Raw genomic sequence first — 18799 nt, forward strand, 5'->3', positions numbered from 1 at the left:
ATCCTTGCCCGCCAGTCCTTCTGAGACACCCCTGGGACATGTTGTTCATGTTGTTCATTTAAGTCTTTGGCAAAGGTCCACAACTGAAAAATCCTTGCCCGCCAGTCCTTCTGAGACACCCCTGGGACATGTTGTTCATGTTGTTCATTTAAGTCTTTGGCAAAGGTCCACAACTGAAAAATCCTTGCCCGCCAGTCCTTCTGAGACACCCCTGGGACATGTTGTTCATGTTGTTCATTTAAGTCTTTGNTCTCTCTCTGTCTCTCTCTTTTTTTTGAAATGTAAAGGTAACTTGTACAAGTCCGCCAAAAGAGTCCTCCATAGCATGGGGAAAACAGGCTCCTTCCCCACAAAATTAACATATTTCCCAACACATCAGTCCTTTATTTGATGGCCCTTTGCCACTCCACTTCAAAGAGACTCTATTATTATTGTTTAAGGAATTCAGTACAGAAGATCAGAAATGAGATCCTCTGTAACTGATTTTGTCCCTAGGAATAAACAGTAGAGATAGGTACACTCTTACTAATATAAGAACTATTCTGTATGTTTGACTGAAAGCTAAATAGAACACAAACCAAACCTTTCTAAGACTTCAAAAGTTCGGTCAGCTCTTTTTATCTTCATGTCTCCTTCTACTCATGGTCAAAACTAAGAAACATAAATAAGATGAAAAAGGCTATTTTCACTATGATATTTCCAATCCAGCGAGAACTAGCATGCATCAGACATCTAACATGAAATCCTGTTCTCATGAGATTTTTAGACCAGAGTTAGGCTATGTATAAAAAAGCATCAGATAAGTGTTCATACTAACCCTCAGAACCTTCTTCAGTTCACCCATCACTTACAGGCAGACCGATACCAAGTATGCCAACAAGTACACATTTTATTTTCCTGAAACTAGCCTTACTTATACACTGTTGTTTTTGTTTTTATTATTTTGAGTACACTTCATCTAGATTATTGTTAACATATTTCTTGATTTCTTGTACCTGAATCCACTATGTTTATGATAGCATTGGCCCACTTCTGCAAGCTGTTGCACCAATGTAAATCAGAAATAACTTCTAAATCAACAGAGGGCAGAATTTGGCCCTATTTGTTTAATATCAAACATACCATCAAAGTCATTACTATATTGCAGGGACAAAGGAATCAGATCAGCCACTGTGTTTAGGAATTTCAAATAATTAACTACATACTTCTGGATACATCCTACGGAACTATAGTCTATATTTTGGTTTTGTGCTATTAAATAAATAATGAAACGAAGTTTAAGCATAGGCATTTCTGTTAGCTCTGGACTGTATCTTGTCACCAGCAGACATCAGCTGGTAGGACACAAAGAAGTGTTAGATTAAAATGGTCTGAACAAACATAGAAGCTTAATGAAAGTAAATAGTCAGCTTTTACAACTCCAGACAAAAGTCTCTTTCATTTTGATCACTACAGAAGTTAATCAAAGAATGGAAGACAGCTATCATTATTAGTAGTCCATGATATGGTTAATAACAGCCTTATAACTTACCAATATCTACACCTCTGCATTATCAAAATATACCATTCCAAAACCACTTCTTTAAATTAATGGGTAAAATAGTTGATATCATACCTTGCCTTATCTTTCCAAAAGGAATCAACATCATATGAAATATTGTCCTTTTTCTTTTTCAGAACAAAACAAACAACATGAAATTAAATTGCCATTTGTAAAGATCAAACAAGATAACATTCACCTTTCACAGCTGACCAAAACAGATGCACTGTCTGACTTTCATCAGTATTATATAAATGCACAAAAAGACCTTGCTTTCATCCTTCAGAGTAATGCCATACAAGTCACTTTAAGTGGTCCATTCACGTAACGTTACAAGAAAGAAGATACGATTATGGTGATTCTTAAAGTCCATGTCAAGGCTGGCAACACTGCTTTAATGTATAATAGTGTTTTCTTGTGTAATACAATTGTAGTTGGCATTTGACCTGCAGCTACTTTAACTGTGTTTAAAGTACAGAGCTGGACAGAATTTACTTAATCAAAGATAGCCTGTTAAACAGATGTGCCATTAAGTACCAAAAGGATTTACTATGCACTTTAATATTGTTGTATAACTGTATTGTTGTTCTGTGCAATATTTTTCAAAGCACCCTGGAACAGGACCTCTTAGACAACAAGCTGTCAAGCTTAGCTTGGGTCCCTTGTAAAATGATCTTAAACAAATGTGATGTTCTCATGCCATCACTATAGCAATCACAACCTACAAACTTTTCATCTCCTAAACCACAAGATGTGTAGCATCATAAATGCAGCATGTCTGAAATGAAGAACAAGGAATAAACAAAAATAGAAACCATTTTTAGCCTTTTCTGTATCATTGTTTAAACCACCAGAGCTTTGATCCCGAAGTTAATAACAATGTCCATCCACTATAGGGAAGATATTTCACTACTGTCAAATTAATCAGCTAGTCTAGTAACTACTATACATGAACTCTTGTACATAATAGCATATGTGTGCTTTTTGTCACTTGCTGTACGTTCCATATGAAACCACAGTAGTAAATGTAACTGCATTAATACTTAGTTTACTGAAGAGACTTCTGACCTCTTATTCTCTCTTACTGCTTTGTCTCCTTTCTTCCAAGTGATGGTTGGTTTTGGAGAGGCTTGTGGTTTGCACTCAATGACAACTTCTTGGCCCCTGGTAATAATTATAGTTTTCTTCATCTGATTCAGTGCAAAAGTGGGAGCTGAGGCTGTGAAAAAGAAATATGTTAGTTCTATAGAGAATAATCAGAGCCTTCCATTTCAATGAATTCTAACGGATGATTCATCATCCATTTTCACTTTTTTGTTAGGAATCTATTATAATACAGATCATATGGCAAGTATACAAAAATGCCATTAAATCAGCATCCAGTTTCAATGGCAAGATTAGAATTTAATCAACCTATCAGTTAATAAGAAGTCATTCACATCAACATATTAAAATTAGATTACTTGTGAAATCTAGCAGCTTTAGAGAATGTCTGGAAAAATCAACAATAAAATTAAATACCTTTATTACAGTCATTAATTCAAAATATTAGTATATTTTAAATGCCACAAATCCACCCAAAGCTGTTAAATACTGTTAGTTGTTACCAAGAGTTTGTTGATGGGTTTATTTATTAGTTTTGCCTTTTTTTTTTTTTTTTCCTGAAAGCCAGCTGTGGAAAATTGATAACATGTTTCTAGTTTTCTGGAAGGATTTCATTGTTTAAAAATAATTTATTTTTAAGATGTTTACAATTCTGGCTGCAATTTTTTTTTCAAATTCAGAGATATTTTAAAAACTAATAGCCCATTTGAGTGTCCTTCGTATGTGTTGAGTAGTACTTCACTCCTTGAACAGTTCCATTGATTTAAATGGGTCTATCTGAAGAGTAAGGTACTAAACAATGCAAGTAAGGGTATTACAGTTTGACTTTAACATGATAATTTTACAATGTGAGGGTTCAGCCATCACTTTGTAATTCCATGGTCTATGTACCTGTTAATCTAGCCTCGCAAAAAATTCACTCGGCAGCAAAAGTGATAGCTCGTGTGTCCTCTCTCCCACTCTCACACACTCTTTTCTCAACAATGTATGAGTTTCAAAACCTTATTTTGGACAATTTTAATGATAACATTATTAAAAATGAACAATTTAATTTGTTCTGTTTGCTTTATAAAAAAATCCAGAAAGGAAATGCAACTACTAGGTTAATGCATTATTATGGCAGCACAGAAAGTCATGATGTGAAAAGTTTAAGGTTACTACAGCAGGATTATACTGGACATGTTGCATTCACTGTATAACAACAAACATAGAGATCTCTTAGAGTACACGTTAAACAATGAAAATGCACACCGAAAATGCCATAGCAAGGGAATATTGCAATGAACAGCGACCCTGCAGCTGACTGAACCTCAACTAAAACTCTTGGGGCAGGGCATTCTGAGAAGAGGGCCCCTGGCTATGGAATGAAATTTGTGGGTGTGAAGAAACATTTGAGAAACTAGCTTTGAAAATATGACCTTGGGTCAGCAGTTTAGGTATCTGCCCTTGGTAATCAAAGGTGTCTCAGAATCCTGCATAATTCCTCACTCCACTCAAATATTTACTTCAAACAGGGACTGACCCCATACCAAACTCTTTTTCTAAGTTATTTTGCATCACATAGTTCTGGACGCTCTGATACCACCAGGACCTTGAAGCAGAATTGTTGGATTAGCTTGAGAGAGCATTTATGACCCATCTGGAGTCGGAAATAGTGTGAACAGTTTGCGTCAGCCTATTCTTATGAGGTGCCCAATCCTAAAATCCCTTATTCACATGAACAATCCTATTCCACTGTTTCCTGTGGGACTATTTACATGAGCAGGAGTTTACAAGAACAATCTCTCAAGTTTCCAGCCCAGTTTTTCTGATTCACAAGGTTTGGTTAATGCAGAGAAGGCCAACGGCCCCCAGACACTGAAAATAGGGACTGCATAAGTGGACTCATGTGTCCTCACATTTTTTTTATGGGATCAGGAAATAAGAGAACTTTGTGTGCTTATTTAAACTGAATCCTTTGAAATTCTCCCATCACTATCATCGAGTCCATTATGCTATTGTGCTTTAACCAATGCCATAAGCTTAGGACAGACAGATGTGCCAAGGCTCACATTGGAGTTTTTTTGGGGGGTGTTTTCTGTCTAATTCTTGTAACTATGAAATATCACCAACCAACATTTCCCAGCAAAGACCAGATGAGCTATAAGGCCTTGATTCTGGGAGACAGATAAGCATATGCCTAACTTTAAGCATGAGAGTAGTCTTGGTGATTTCAGTGGCAATACTGATATGCTTAAAATAAAGCACATGATTCAGTACCTTCCTGGATGTGGGTTTTATTCTCAAACAATGAGATGCAATGAAAGATAAATAGATTTTAATTTTAGTTTTGTCCATGGAAAGTTTTTATTTTTTTTTGAAGTAACTTCAGTTTTTTTTCAATTCTTGGTGTAAAAGGGTTTTTGTTCTTGGGTTTGTTTTCACAGGTTAGAAGGGGGGAAAATGTATGTGTGTGTCAGGGGATTTGGTTATGCATCTGAACACACAGAATTTCCCCATTGCACACTGTCCCATACATAAAATTTGGTGTTAGATGAGAAGAAATCACTACGCATAACTGAAGGAGGAGTTTCAAAAATATATCATTCTGGTAGCAAAAGTACTTGCGAACCCCTAGGCAACAAAGGATACACTCACACATGAATAAAAGAAAGAGAAAAAGAGGAACTCAGCCAAATTAATTATAGAGCTTTTATCTAATCCTGCTAAGGTTGGATATGTAGGACCTCTTTCTTTATCATGACAGACCATGGAGCCATGTAATTATCAAAAAGAAAGATGAGAGCAATCCTGTTCTGTTCAGGCATTACTCACCTAAAATCTTCAGCTCAGCACTGGCATAAATGGTTCCGTATTTATTTTCTGCTAAGCATTGGTACATTCCAGCATCTGAGAGATTCACACTGTGGATCATCAGTACACCATTAACCATCTCAACCCTGCTCTGTAATGGAATGAAAAACATAATTCTACAAAAGCAAACAAATGAAGTGGATTTGCTGGGTTCTTAGTTTTAGGCAAGGGAACAATAAAGTAAAATAAAATAATAAAATAAATCAATGTGGTTAAAATATAATTTAGCAACTTACTAGAGTGAATTTTTTGGATTATGTCTTTTTGTTCTTCAGTGAATAAGAAATATAAAATATTTTGGAGCCTGAAAAGACCACAAAATGAATTTTCCTCTGGGTTATTTTATTTAACTGTAAATGCAACATCCCTGAGCACTGTTTTTTATCATGATCCACAACAACAACTTGCTTTTTAAAAATGGATTAGCAAAGAGTACTCTGCCAACCTGCAGCAATGAGTTACCTTCCTAGCTAAGGAACCAGGGTTCAGATGTAGTTTGGGTCACAAGGGAAATGTGTTTGCTGGTCTCAAAGGAGTCCATAGTGAATGTTTGTTTACATTCCAAACCCACCATATAATCTATCACATTACTAGCCCAAACCTGCAATACTTAGTTATGCGTGTGAGTAGTTTCATTGGCAGGAATGGCACTATTTTCATACAAGACTACTCATATGAGTAAGGGTAGCAGGATCAAGTTGCCTTTGTATTAATTGTAGCATCTCATCTGAAAAGGCCTATTAATAGAAAATAATTTCTGAAGGTCAGAAGCAAGGTGCACTGACAGCTGTGTAGGGAAATTTGCACTGCATGTGGCTGTATGATGAATAATTTGAGTTGGTGCAATACACTCTTCCGTTTCATTACTAAAGACTATTAGGTATGAGTTAACATTTATTAATAAAATAGCATTTGAAAATGTATATGGGATTAATCAATACCCCTCTCTTTTTTGAGGTCCAAGTTTCAAGTTGAAATGCAATTTGCAAAGTCTGTATTGGCTGTTTGGAAAATCTCAAGACCACAAAAGCACAGAAATTAAAAGTGCTTCTAAGTTTGGACTGATTTTCCACCCACCTCCAGAAAGGCAGATATGGAAAAGCTAAGGCATATAAACTTGTTTGCAGTGCCTCAGGATGTCAAAAATAAACTGCCTTATATGTTTGCTCTCTCATTGTTTTCATAATTGCTCGATTTTCACAGATAGATGAAGCATTCACTGAAAAGAAAGGCATAGCACATTTTTTTTTCATAAATCCATTCTATGAATTCATTAGCAAATGGAGACATTTTCTAACAGAATTGAATAATTTTGTTTTAATCTGGCAATGCATGAAGAGAGTCTACAAACATTTTTTTTTACTGCCATTAGTATTTGGAGCCTATAAAGGAATAGAAACATGCTGCATAAAAATAAAACAACATGAGATGAGGTGATGACTCAGATGAAAGAAATTGTAAAAAATCCACACCATGCCAATGTTGGCCATTTGCATAGAGAAACACTCTAACATAGATCTTATTTTAAAACTTGTCAGATCAGTGCAGTAAGGACCTGGAATTCCCAGATGGAATGGGCCAATGACATTGGCATGGTGGGGGCGGGCTTTGCTTTTCACAAAAGAGTTATTAAACCATCAGATTTTTACAGATCCAAGAATCAGACATGGCTGAGACATGAGACAGAGAAAAAGCTACACTTTGTATTAGTGCATTAATGTTGAGGAACATGAAATCTATATTAAGAATATACCATGTCATATTTAACACACATGTAGCTGGTGATGTTTAAGGGAGTCTGAGTTTATGGACTCTACCCTGGTGTAACTTACACATCAAGGAGCAGGTCCACTTTTTTGCTCAGCCATACAAAGGTAATTTACAGTATGACCCTATACACAAATTCTCAGAAAGATATAACAAACAACTCAACAATAAATACCATAATCAAAAGGAGAAACAAACAAAAGTTGCCCAGTCTTGCTCAGAAGGATATAACTAGTTTACTGATAGTAAGGGTGAGGATATTTCAGAGTCATGGATTCTGAATAAAAGAGGCCCTGCCTTCTATCCTGTTTGTATTACAGCTAGAGAGTGAGAATTTCTAGCTCACCTGCTATCACATACTTTGACATAGTTCAACAGACAGACCCCCAGGAAAACTGGTGCTACATTATCCAAGGCTTTCAATATTAATAGAAAAAACAAAATCTCCTTTCTGAAGCATTTCTTCTTCAGTACTTTTTTCCAAGCTCACTTTCTCTGAATTAAAGAGGAAACTACAATCTACTGGTGGCTTATTGAGTACTATACCTGTGCCCAAAGAGGTACTCCATTCTTCAGCCAACGATAGGTGGGTCGTGGCTTTCCAGTGGCTTGGCATTCCCATCGAAGCTGCTCTCCACTGTCTAACTGAGTATTGTTAAGCTTCTCCACCCAATGTGGGTAGGCTGTAAAAGAGAGATAATATGCTAAATACAAACACAAGAGGCTGACATGACTTCAGTTGATGTTCTAAAGACCTAATCAATTAAAAATACAGATTGTAAACCAGTATCACTGACTGTATTAAATCACATGCAGATTAAACTCATTTAAAAAAGCCACACTGAGGGTCAAAGAAGGAAAGTGACAACCAAATAAAATTTGAGTAAAGGATCCTACAGGACTATGAGATGAGTATCACTTGGTCTGGGACTAGAGAGCCCTTACATTTTAATAACATATAATAGACTAATATAGTACAACATAGTTAATGCAGAAATTATTAATATTACACACATTTATTTTTGATGACCATCATCATAGTATCTGGGAACATTGCAGGGCTTAAGTTCAGATTTTTAAGATCTCAGTAGGGAGTCTGAATACCATTGTCTCCCTGCTGCTTGTTGCTCTGCCAGTCGACCAGGAAACCAGGATTTAATCAACTGTGAAGGCCTGGGCAGTTGGTGAGGTGTTTCATCTAGTTCTTTCCAGAAGTGGTCACCCTTGTGCTCAATATGCAGGGAATGAATGTCAGAGGTGTGGGCTGGTTATTCAGCATCCACACTTGGGACACAACATTCTAGCGCATGACATGAACATAAATCACATGGTGAGTCAAAGATAGGAAGGCAGATCCTTAAGGTAGCATGGGACTAGACCACTGAGGGGCATATATATATATATAGAAGACCAAGCAGAAGAAGTGCCATGGCATGACAAGACCCTGCATGGGATGAACCATCAACAGATAGCTGAGGTGGCTGACACTGGGAAATCCTACCAGTGGCTGGAAAGGGCTGGACTAAAAGACAGCACTGAGGCACTGATCATAGCAGCACAGGAACAGGCACTGAGCACCAGATCCATTGAAGCAGGGGTCTACCACACTAGAGAGGACCCAAGGTGCAGACTGTGCAGAGAGGCCTCAGAGACAGTCCAACACATAGTGGCAGGATGTAAGATGCAGGCAGGAACAGCATACACTGAACGGCACAACCAAGTGGCTGGCATTGTGTACAGGAACATCTGCACAGCGTATGGGCTAGACCCTCCCAAGACCAGATGGGAGATTCCACAGAAGGTTGTGGAGAATAGCAGGGCTAAGATTCTGTGGGACTTCCAGATCCAGACGGACAGGCAGGTACTGGCCAATCAACCAGACATCGTGGTAATAGACAAGGACCAGAAGACAGCGGTGGTGATAGATATAGCAGTGCCAAGTGACAGCAACATCAGGAAGAAGGAATATGAGAAGCTGGAGAAGTACCAGGGCCTGAAAGAGGAACTAGAGAGGATGTGGAAAGTGAAGGCCAAAGTGGTCCCAGTGGTGGTAGGAGCACTCGGGGCTGTGACTCCTAAGCTGGGTGAGTGGCTCCAACAGATCCCAGGAACAACATCAGAGCTCTCTGTCCAGAAGAGTGCAGTGCTAGGAACAGCTAAGATACTGCGCAGAACCCTCAAACTCCCAGGCCTCTGGTAGAGGACCCGAGGTTGAGGAAGATACATACCACCCATAGGGGTGAGAGGGGAATTTTTTTTTTTATATATATATTAACTATCATACTCAGTTTCACCCAGCAGTCAGTTGGCAACAAGTAGAATGAATGAAGCACTGGACTCTAATCCTGTAAATCAGATACCCATGGATAGAACCCTTTCCTGTAAAGAACCTCAGTGGGACTGCATGAAGGTGTAAGCGTCTGCCTATGCAGGTCAGGGTCCAGGTTTGATGTTGAATCAAGGTGAAATTTGGTGGCAAGGAAAAAAAAACAGATCAAATTTATCTATGAATCTAAAACATTTAAGAATAAAACATTTAAGTCCTTTCTGCAAGGAACTGCAGAGACTAAGGAGGCAATGGCATTGACTTCAAGGAATACAGAATATTATTTCTGGCTCAGCTGGTTAATAATCCAGAGTTAGCGCAGCAAAGGATCTATTCTGGACAGCGGAGAATCAATAAACCACTTAAATAAGCAGAATCTATGGCAGACTGAATTTAAAAATAAATCTAACAATCTATCTGGTGTCTGACAGGTCACCAATCAAGAAGCTGAGAAAACGTAAGCAGGCATGATAGGTAACTAGGTGAGTGTTGAAACCCTAACTACTGCATTGTGCATTTGCTGCACTGAATGTAAATCAAGTCTATTGCAGTGTTGTAGTTGTGCTGGTGCCAGGACATGGCGGAGACGAGGTAGATGAGGCAATATCTTTTATTGGACCAACTTCTGCCGGAGAAAAGGAACAAGCTTTGGAGCATCACAAAGTTGTTCTTCAGGTCTGGAAAAGACAACCAGAGTGTTCAAGCAAAATACAAACGGGACAGATTGTTAAGCATAAAGGATTCACACATACTGTAGGATACCACTTAAAATAAAGTGGACAGTTAAAGGTTAGCAGGCAGTACAGTGTGTGGCAAACTGTTGTAAGGGGCCATAAAACCAATGTCTCTTTTACTTGCTTGGTTTTTAGTGTCCAGAAGAGTTATGAATTTAAGTTCTCAGGCTCATCTTTTGAAGATGTACAGATTTCCTTTGAGGATGAGGACTGATAGCTCAGATGTAGAGTAATCATTGTATGAAAAGTGTTCCCCTAAAAGTGAAAAGGTATTTTGTGTTTTATCATTTCTCTGTGTGAGTTCATTTGAAACAGTAGTGACTGTCTGGTTTAGCCAACATAGGCCTGGTCTACACTACGTGTTTAAACGGAATTTAGCAGCGTTAAACCAATTTAACCCTGCACCCGTCCACACAACGAGGCTTTATATCAATATAAAAGCTCTTTTAAAACCGTTTCTGTATTTCCTCCCAAGAGGAGTAGCACTGAAATCGGTATTTGCATGTCGGATTAGGTGTTGGGTGCCGCAAATCGACGGTATGGCCTTCTGGGCGGTATTCCACAGTGCACCACTGTGACCGCTCTGGGAAAGCCAATCTGAACTTGATGCACTGGCCAGGTAGACAGGAAAGCCCCGCGAACTTTTTAATTATTTCTGTTGTCCCAACGCGGAGCTCTTGATGAGGCACGGGTGGTGATGCAGTCCCAATCCAAACAGAGCTCCAGCCACGATGACTACGGAGATCGATCTATCGCGTTATGGGAGACAAATCTTTCTATCATAGCTCGTTAATAGAAGACGAAATGACAAGCATTTGAAAAAATCTCCAGCTATGAAGACAGAGGCACAGCACAGTGCTGTATGACAGCGTAACGGAAGCCAAAGAATCAATAGACGCTCATAGAGGGAGGAGAGGTGGACTGAGAGCTCCAGCTATCCCACAGTCCCGCAGTCTCCGAAAAAGCATATTGCTTCTTGGCTGAGCTCCAATGCCTATGGGTCAAACACATTGTCCGGACTGGTTCAGCGTATATCTCATCAATTTTTACGCCCCCCACCCATGTGAAAGAAAAGGGAAAAAATCATCTTTCTGACTTTTTCAATGTCACCGTATGTCTGCTGCATGCTGCTGTAGACGTGGTGTGCGCACTGAACAGCAGCATCCTCTCCCTCCCGGTGGCAGACGGTACACGTACAAAATGACTGATAGCTGTTCTCATCTCCTGTGAGTGCTCCTGCTGGCTCGTGGTCGGGCCGGGCGCCGGGTAAAAATAGGAATGACTCCCATCATTCCCGGCAGTGGTACAGAACGGCGTAACAGTCTTCATCATAGCACTGGGGGCTAGCTCCATCAGCACCCCCCTTCAGTCTAGGAAAAGATTCTGTACTGCCTGGACTAGTCATAGCAGCTGGAGGCTGACCTCCCCTCATTTAATCTTACTAAAAGGTCAGTGTTTCTTATTCCGTATTCTTTTTATTCATCACCAAATGGGGGACACTGCAACGGCCCAGAGGGTTGGAGGAGGGAAGCAACCGGTCGAGTGTTTGCAGAGGCACCCGTAGAATGCATGCAGCTCACCAATTCTCGGGATCTGACACGACATGCGTTACTGTGCTCTTCTGGTTCTTGACGTGGTCTCTGTACACTTGTCCTATTCTGAGCATGACTGGAACTCTTCATTTTCTCAAGAAATAAAACACAAAGGGAGAGGAATGACGCGCGCCGTCATCATTCTCCATGTGTTCCTTTCCCCGCACCGGTCCAAAACTCAGTGAGCCAGCCAGGGGACTTACCCACGACAGCAGCAGGACGGTACACAACGATGATAACGTTCTGCTCGCCAATTTCCATTGGCATGCAAGTGGTTACTTGGGGATGGTAACCGTTCTCTGCTATCTTGCAGGAGTATGATGCTCTTGCTCTTAGGCACTGCGCGGTCCGGCCACTGGTCTAGCAGCATCCAGTACACATACGTGAACCGTTGACAAAATGCAAAGGCTCCATGGTGGCCATGCTATGGCATTTGCCAGGGGGCAATCCCAGGAAAAAGGACGCAAAAATGATTGTCTGCGTGTTTGCTTTGCCACAGGAGGAGAATTGAGTGATGACATTTACCCAGAATCACCTGCGACACTGTTTTTGCACCATCATGCATTGGGATCTGAACCCAGAATTCCAATGGGCGGGGGAGATTGTGGGAACTATGGGATAGCTATGGGATAGCTACCCACAGTGCAATGCTCCAGAAATCGATGCTAGCCTCGGTACATAGACGCACACCACCGAATTATTGTGCTTTGTGTGGCCGCATGCACTCAACTTTATACAATCTGCTTTACAAAACCAGTTTATGTAAAATCGGAATAATCCTGTAGTGTAGACATACCCATAGTTGTTGTTGGGGCATTTGATGCACTACATGATGTACACCACAGGTTATGATAGACATGTAGGACCCAGGGATCTTGAATGGTGTTTTGGGGAGGTGTTGATCATCATAGTTGTGGAGATATGTCTGCAGGTTTTGCATCTGTTGTTCTGGCAGGGTCTAGTGCCACTTTGAGTTGGTGTGTCCTGGTCTGTGGGGGGGAGTATATATATGATAATGAGCTTGGCAAGGTTGTGGAGTTGTTAGAAGGCCAGAAAAGGGTGGATTCAGAAAAGATTTCTTTCAGGATGTAGCCCCTATTAAGTATGGGATCTAATTGTTTGTTGCCATTCGAAACAAAAACAAAGAAGTGGAACCAAGTACAACTCTACAATGAACAAAACACCAGTTCTGGGAGAAACCATGACACCAGGACCCACCGCATGGATGCTACATGATACTCCAACATCATCAACCTGTCAAGACTATCCTTAACTAGAAATGAAGCATATGTGCTCTCCAAGGAACCTCAGTACCTTACTAACATGTGGAGAATTAGAATTTTTCTGTTGACTCCACTTCAAATTCGTTCATAACAAAGAGGACACTACCCATAACAACCACATTCCCATTGTGATGAGGTTTACTTGGCCTTTTGAGGTCCCGTGATGGAGGTCCTGCAGTTCTACTTCACTCCGTCTCAGGAAGCCGCAGCAGAAGTGCATCCTCCAGGCCTGCCTAGATGGTCATTGTGGAAGCTGCCAGTCAGAGCCCAGTAGGCTCAGATAAAAGAAGCTGCAGGGCCTGAGCAGGTCAGTTTCTGGCTGGGACCAAAGGAGAAAGGAAGAGTGCTCTCCTCAGGCCAGAGGAGCTTGATGGGCTGATTTACTGGCCCTGGGAACAAGAGGACTTGGAAACTGTAACAATAAGGTAATAGGTGATTGGAAAGGGGTTATGTGGGAAAAGGCATACGGAATAGGAGCAGCAAACTGGAGGCAGGGGTACCTAGCTGCTGTGTATAGGGTCCCTGAATTGGGACCCAGAATAGTGAGTGGGCCTGGGGACATGGCTAGTTTAAAAACCCAAGAAAAGGAGCGTGATTTAAAGGGCTCAGAGATAAGGCTGAAGACCATGGTGAGGGCTGACTGACAGTTCCATCTGGTCCTTTTACTAAATGCCTGAGAAAAAGGCTAGACTCAAACACCCTGGAGCTGGGGCTGAAGACCCTGGTGAGGGCAGATAGGACCTTTTGCTATAGTGTAGGACTTTTGCTACACTGAAAAGAGTTAATCCATTTTTGACTGTGTGACTTGGCTGGAGGACTGAGCCACTGAAGGCTGCCTAGTGAGGCTGGCAACCTCCTGGGGCACTAGGAGCAGGAAACGATTGCAGCAGCGCACCCAACCAACAAGAGGCACTCACAAGTGGTGACTGTAGCCAGTCACACCCACCAACAGTCATAAGAAAAAAAGAATCATCTCACTGGATGCTGCTCAGTGGGCAAAACCACACACTGGACCATTACACCGGTTGCTTCAGGAAAAAAAATCAACTGTGAATTCCTCAGCAAATACTACATCCACAATAATCTCTCCACCACCACAGGGATAACTGTGCAGTCCCTGAAATCCAGCCACCAGACAGTGACCAAACGAGCAGACAAAGGGGGCACCATTGTAGCCCTTAATCTTGATGACTATGTCAATGAGGCAAACAGACAACTCTCCATCACCATTTACTATAAAAAACTCAAAGATGACCGGACACCACAATGCACACAAGAATTTAAAAATACCACCAAATCCTTCCCCAACGATTGCTAGTGAAAATTACAATCTCATATCCCTCAAATTCATCCCAGAAACCTTCTGCACGCTTCCCAAGATACACAAACAAGGCAATCCAAATAGATCCATCAGACTTTTACTGAAGGAATAACAAGACTCAAAGAAATGGTCCTCAAACCACTCAGCAAACAAAGGGTCAGATTCCTCCAAGACATACTGATTTACTCCAGAAACTCTGTAACATTAACAGCTTCCCTCAGAATACCATCCCTGCCACCATGGATGTCACCTCCCTTTTCACCAGCGTCCCTCACCATGATAGCATTGCTGCCTGCTTCAAATGCTACAAGATAACGAACAATGCTGAAAAATCCACTCCAAATGCATTGCCAGACTCATCCGTTTCATCTTCACCCACAACAACCTTACTTTAAATAACAAACACTTTGTCAAAATGATGAAGACAGCCATGGGTACAAGGACGGCTTCCCAATATGTCAGTCTCTTCATGGGCCACCTGAAAGAAGAATTTCTGGAAAAAATACATCATAAAACCCATGATATACCTGGGATACATTGATGATATACCCATTCTCTGGTAAGATGATCTAAATTCCCTCTACCACAACTTCAACAGCCGTTCCCCCGACCATCTATTAAACTCTCTCTAGCACATTCCCACATCAGTATCAACGTACTGAACTCCACAATCAGCTTCAAAAATGGAACCCTACAAACAACTATATACAAGAAACCCACGGTCCATCACACTTACTTCCACAGATCCAGCAACCACCCCAGACACAACAAGAAAACGTATCTACAGCCAGGCACTCAGGTACCACAGAATTTGCTCAGAAGAGAAAGTCTGGGACACATACCTAAACACATTTAAAACCATCTTCACCAAGCAAGGACACTCCACCAGAGAAGTAGATCACGTCATGGAATGGGCCACCCAAATACCCCAGGAGAACTTGCTTCAATTAAAAAACAACAACAAAAATCCCACTGACCGCACAACCATAGTTGTTACTTACCACCCCACACTAGAAACCATAAAAGGTATAATCACAAAATTACAGCCCATATTTGATGAGGATCACATCCTGAAACAAATCTTTTCTGAACCCCTTTTCTGGTTTCCAAACAACCTCACAGTCTCTCCAAGCATCAGAAGTAAACTCCCCACAGATCAGGACATAGCAACTGAAAGTGGCACCAGACCCTGCCAGAATAACAGATGCAAAACCTGCAGACATATGTCCACTGCTGCGATGATCAATACATCACACACTATCCCTTTCAAAATCCATGAGCCCTACACATGGCTAACACAACACACGGTACACCTCATCCAGTGCACTAAATGCCCCAATAACAATGTGTGTGAAACCAGACAACCACTATGCTCTTGAATGAACTCACACAGAAAAAGGAAAAATGAGAAATGACAAAAACATACCATATCACTTGTGGCAGAACATTTTTCACAGAGCAATCACTCTATTTCTGAGCTATAAGTGCTCATCCTCAAGGGAAACCTGCACAACACCTTCAAAGAACGAGCCAGGGAGCCTAAATTCATAACTTTGCTGAACACTAAAAACCACAGAATTAAAGAGAGGCCTGTTTTATGGCTCATTACAACTTTGCACACAAGTTACTGGCTGCTAACCTTTAATTGCCCACTTCATTTAAAGTGGTCTCCTACAGCATAGAATCATAGACATTTAGGATTGGGAAGGGACCTTGATATGTCATCTTAGTCCTGCACTGAGGCAGGACTAAGTATTATGTAGACCATGTCCTTAAAAACCTCTAATGACAGAGATTCCACAACTTCCCAAGGTAATTTTTTCAAGTGCTTAACTACCCTGACAGTCAGGAAGCTTTTCCTAACGTTTAACCTAAATCTCTCATGCTACCATTTAAGCCTATTACTTCTCCTCTCCTCAGTGGTTAAGAAGAACTATTTATCACCCTCCTCTTTATAACAACTTTTGAAGATTTATGTCCCCATTCAGTCTTCTCTTCTCCAGACTAAACAAACCCATTTTTTTCAATCTTTCCTCATACATCATGTTTTTATACCTTTAATAATTTTTGTTGCGTTCATCTGGACTTTCTCCAATTTGTCCACATCTTTACTGAAATGTGGCACCCGGAACTGGTCACAATACTCCAGTTGAGGCCTTATCAGTGCTGAATGGTGTAGATTACTTCTCATGTCTTGCTTACAACATTCCTGCTAATACATCCCAGAATTATGTTCTTTTTTTGCAAGAATATTACTTTATTGATTCACTGAGATCCACTGTAAACCCCAGATCCTTTTCTGCAGTCATTTTGCATTTGTGCGATTGATTGATTCCTCCCTAAGTGGAGTACTTTGCATTTGACCTTCCTGAATTTCACATTATTTATTTTGGACTATTTCTCTCTTTTCCCATTTCACAAATCCTTCTCTCTTTCACAGTGTGTGGGTCTATACAGAAGCAAAATAGTGAAAGAAGGATGATAAAAAGAGGTAGGAAAGAATGAGGGGCAGGAGAAAGGGGTAGAAAATGTGAGGGAGAAGAGAAAAGAAAAGAAGAGAGAGGAGAAAAGCTATAACGCATTGCTCCTCCTGTGCTTCTACATCACCTCACTCAACCTAAGAAAGAGTAGTAATGACTAATTTAATTATCCTTTTGCAATGCATATGGAAAATTCCACAGATCTTAAGTCAGAATTTGTGAAGTGCTGTAACTAGTTTGCTAAGGGGAATGATCTATTTTCCCCATACAAATAAGCATTTTTTAACTGTTAACCAGTTTGAGCCCCAATAGAAGTCACTGCAAATTACAGGATGACCAGATGATTTGTGGAAAATCACAGTTGTCAAAATGGCATGCAGGCAAGTATATTTGGTCTGCTGAGGATATCTTGGGTTTTATCAAAATTAATTTTTAAATGCTTTTGTCACTCTCAGGACTGAATTTCAGCCAACCACTCAGACAATACAATGATCATTTCCAGAATATCAGCTGCATCACACAATCATGCTACAGCTGGATGTCAGCATTAGGTAAAACAGAATTAAGTGAATTTGTGATTGCATCAGACTAGCTAAGCAGACCTGGTGTTCTGGGCACTCCCAAAATATCCCTTAGTGAACCAGATCAAATGCAACTGCAAACTGAGTAAGATTAAAAATGACAGCAAGATAGTATCTATCTAAGGACATATGTAGATCAGTCCTTAGACAGTGTTAGTGCTGCAACCTGGTCTGAAGCTGCAAAAGCAACTCTCTTGTAAGAAATGACGGCTTAAATATGAGCCTCTGACCCTAAGACAACCATCTCCTATTCCAGAAACATGGGTGCCTGAGACATGACAATGTATTCTACTATAAATCATTCAATTTAAGTAAATTTTAACATAAGAAGTATAGTAACAAACTCTGTTTAAAGTGATACTAGAAAATCCCACCATAACCATGTTGTTTGCAGTACTGTTGGAGCTGTGTGGTTCCAGGAGAGTTCTGCTGTGTGGTCTGTTGGAGCTGTGTGGTCCCAGCAGAAGTGGTCCAATAAAAGATATTACCACACCTATCTTGCCTCTACCATAACAATATCAGCAGCAAAGCAAATTGAGATTCCCATACGTAAAACTTGGCTGAACTGCACTCTGCTCAACCACAAACCCACAAATCAGCCCTGAAAATGAATTTCTGATTTTGTAGAATCCATGAGACTCCGCTGCTGTCTCCAGAATGGGCCAGTGGGAGTGAGATCATGTGTTCCATGGCCAATGGGTGCAGACTTCACTTCCTGCACCCTCAATTGATTTGTTGGTATATTTAAGTACTTATGGTAGGTGCTTACAATTTGTCTTTAATCATATGAGTGCTACTATCTATCCCAAGCACTTGCAGACCTTAGCCTGGGTCTCCTTTCTCTTAGTGTGAGTAAGTGAATTTCTGTTGTGCATCTGGTTTCTTAAATCACATTTTCCTCACATATTCAATAGGCTGTAAAATACAATAATCTGCAGCAGGTCTTTTTATATTAGAGAGCTTGTTCTCCTGTAACTCCACAGGCTGCAAATTAACACAACCTGTAAAGTGTCCATAAAAGACTGTAGTTGAACAATGGCCTTTTGGAAATCACAGAAACATAAAGGGACTAGACAGAACTCAATGGTGTGGAGTTTGGGATAGCAGCATTATTCAGGTAAGAAATGTTTTCTGCAGACTGATTCCTGACCGTCAGGAGCAGCATTATGGGCACCAAAGACTACTTACTTCCTACTAAGAAACAGAATCTGCATCCCT

At 40.5% G+C, this 18799-nt stretch overlaps 1 protein-coding gene and 1 long non-coding RNA gene across 2 annotated transcripts in view; one reads left to right on the forward strand and one right to left on the reverse strand.

Annotated features, from left to right (window-relative positions):
• Window positions 1-18799, forward strand: part of LOC142046123 (uncharacterized) — a 771893-nt gene that overhangs the window by 336908 nt on the left and 416186 nt on the right. The window lies entirely within an intron of this gene.
• The window catches only part of CNTN5 (contactin 5), a 1078547-nt gene that overhangs the window by 207648 nt on the left and 852100 nt on the right, over window positions 1-18799 (reverse strand). Inside the window, exons 11-13 of the mRNA XM_075061721.1 lie at window positions 7811-7947; window positions 5459-5588; window positions 2609-2759 (exon numbers count right to left, since the gene is read on the reverse strand). Of these exons, the coding sequence (XP_074917822.1) occupies window positions 2609-2759; window positions 5459-5588; window positions 7811-7947 (418 nt within the window). The remainder of the gene's footprint in view (window positions 1-2608; window positions 2760-5458; window positions 5589-7810; window positions 7948-18799) is intronic.

The sequence above is a fragment of the Chelonoidis abingdonii genome, chromosome 1 (genome assembly GCF_003597395.2).
Source record: "Chelonoidis abingdonii isolate Lonesome George chromosome 1, CheloAbing_2.0, whole genome shotgun sequence".
Classification (NCBI taxonomy): Eukaryota; Metazoa; Chordata; order Testudines; family Testudinidae; genus Chelonoidis; species Chelonoidis abingdonii.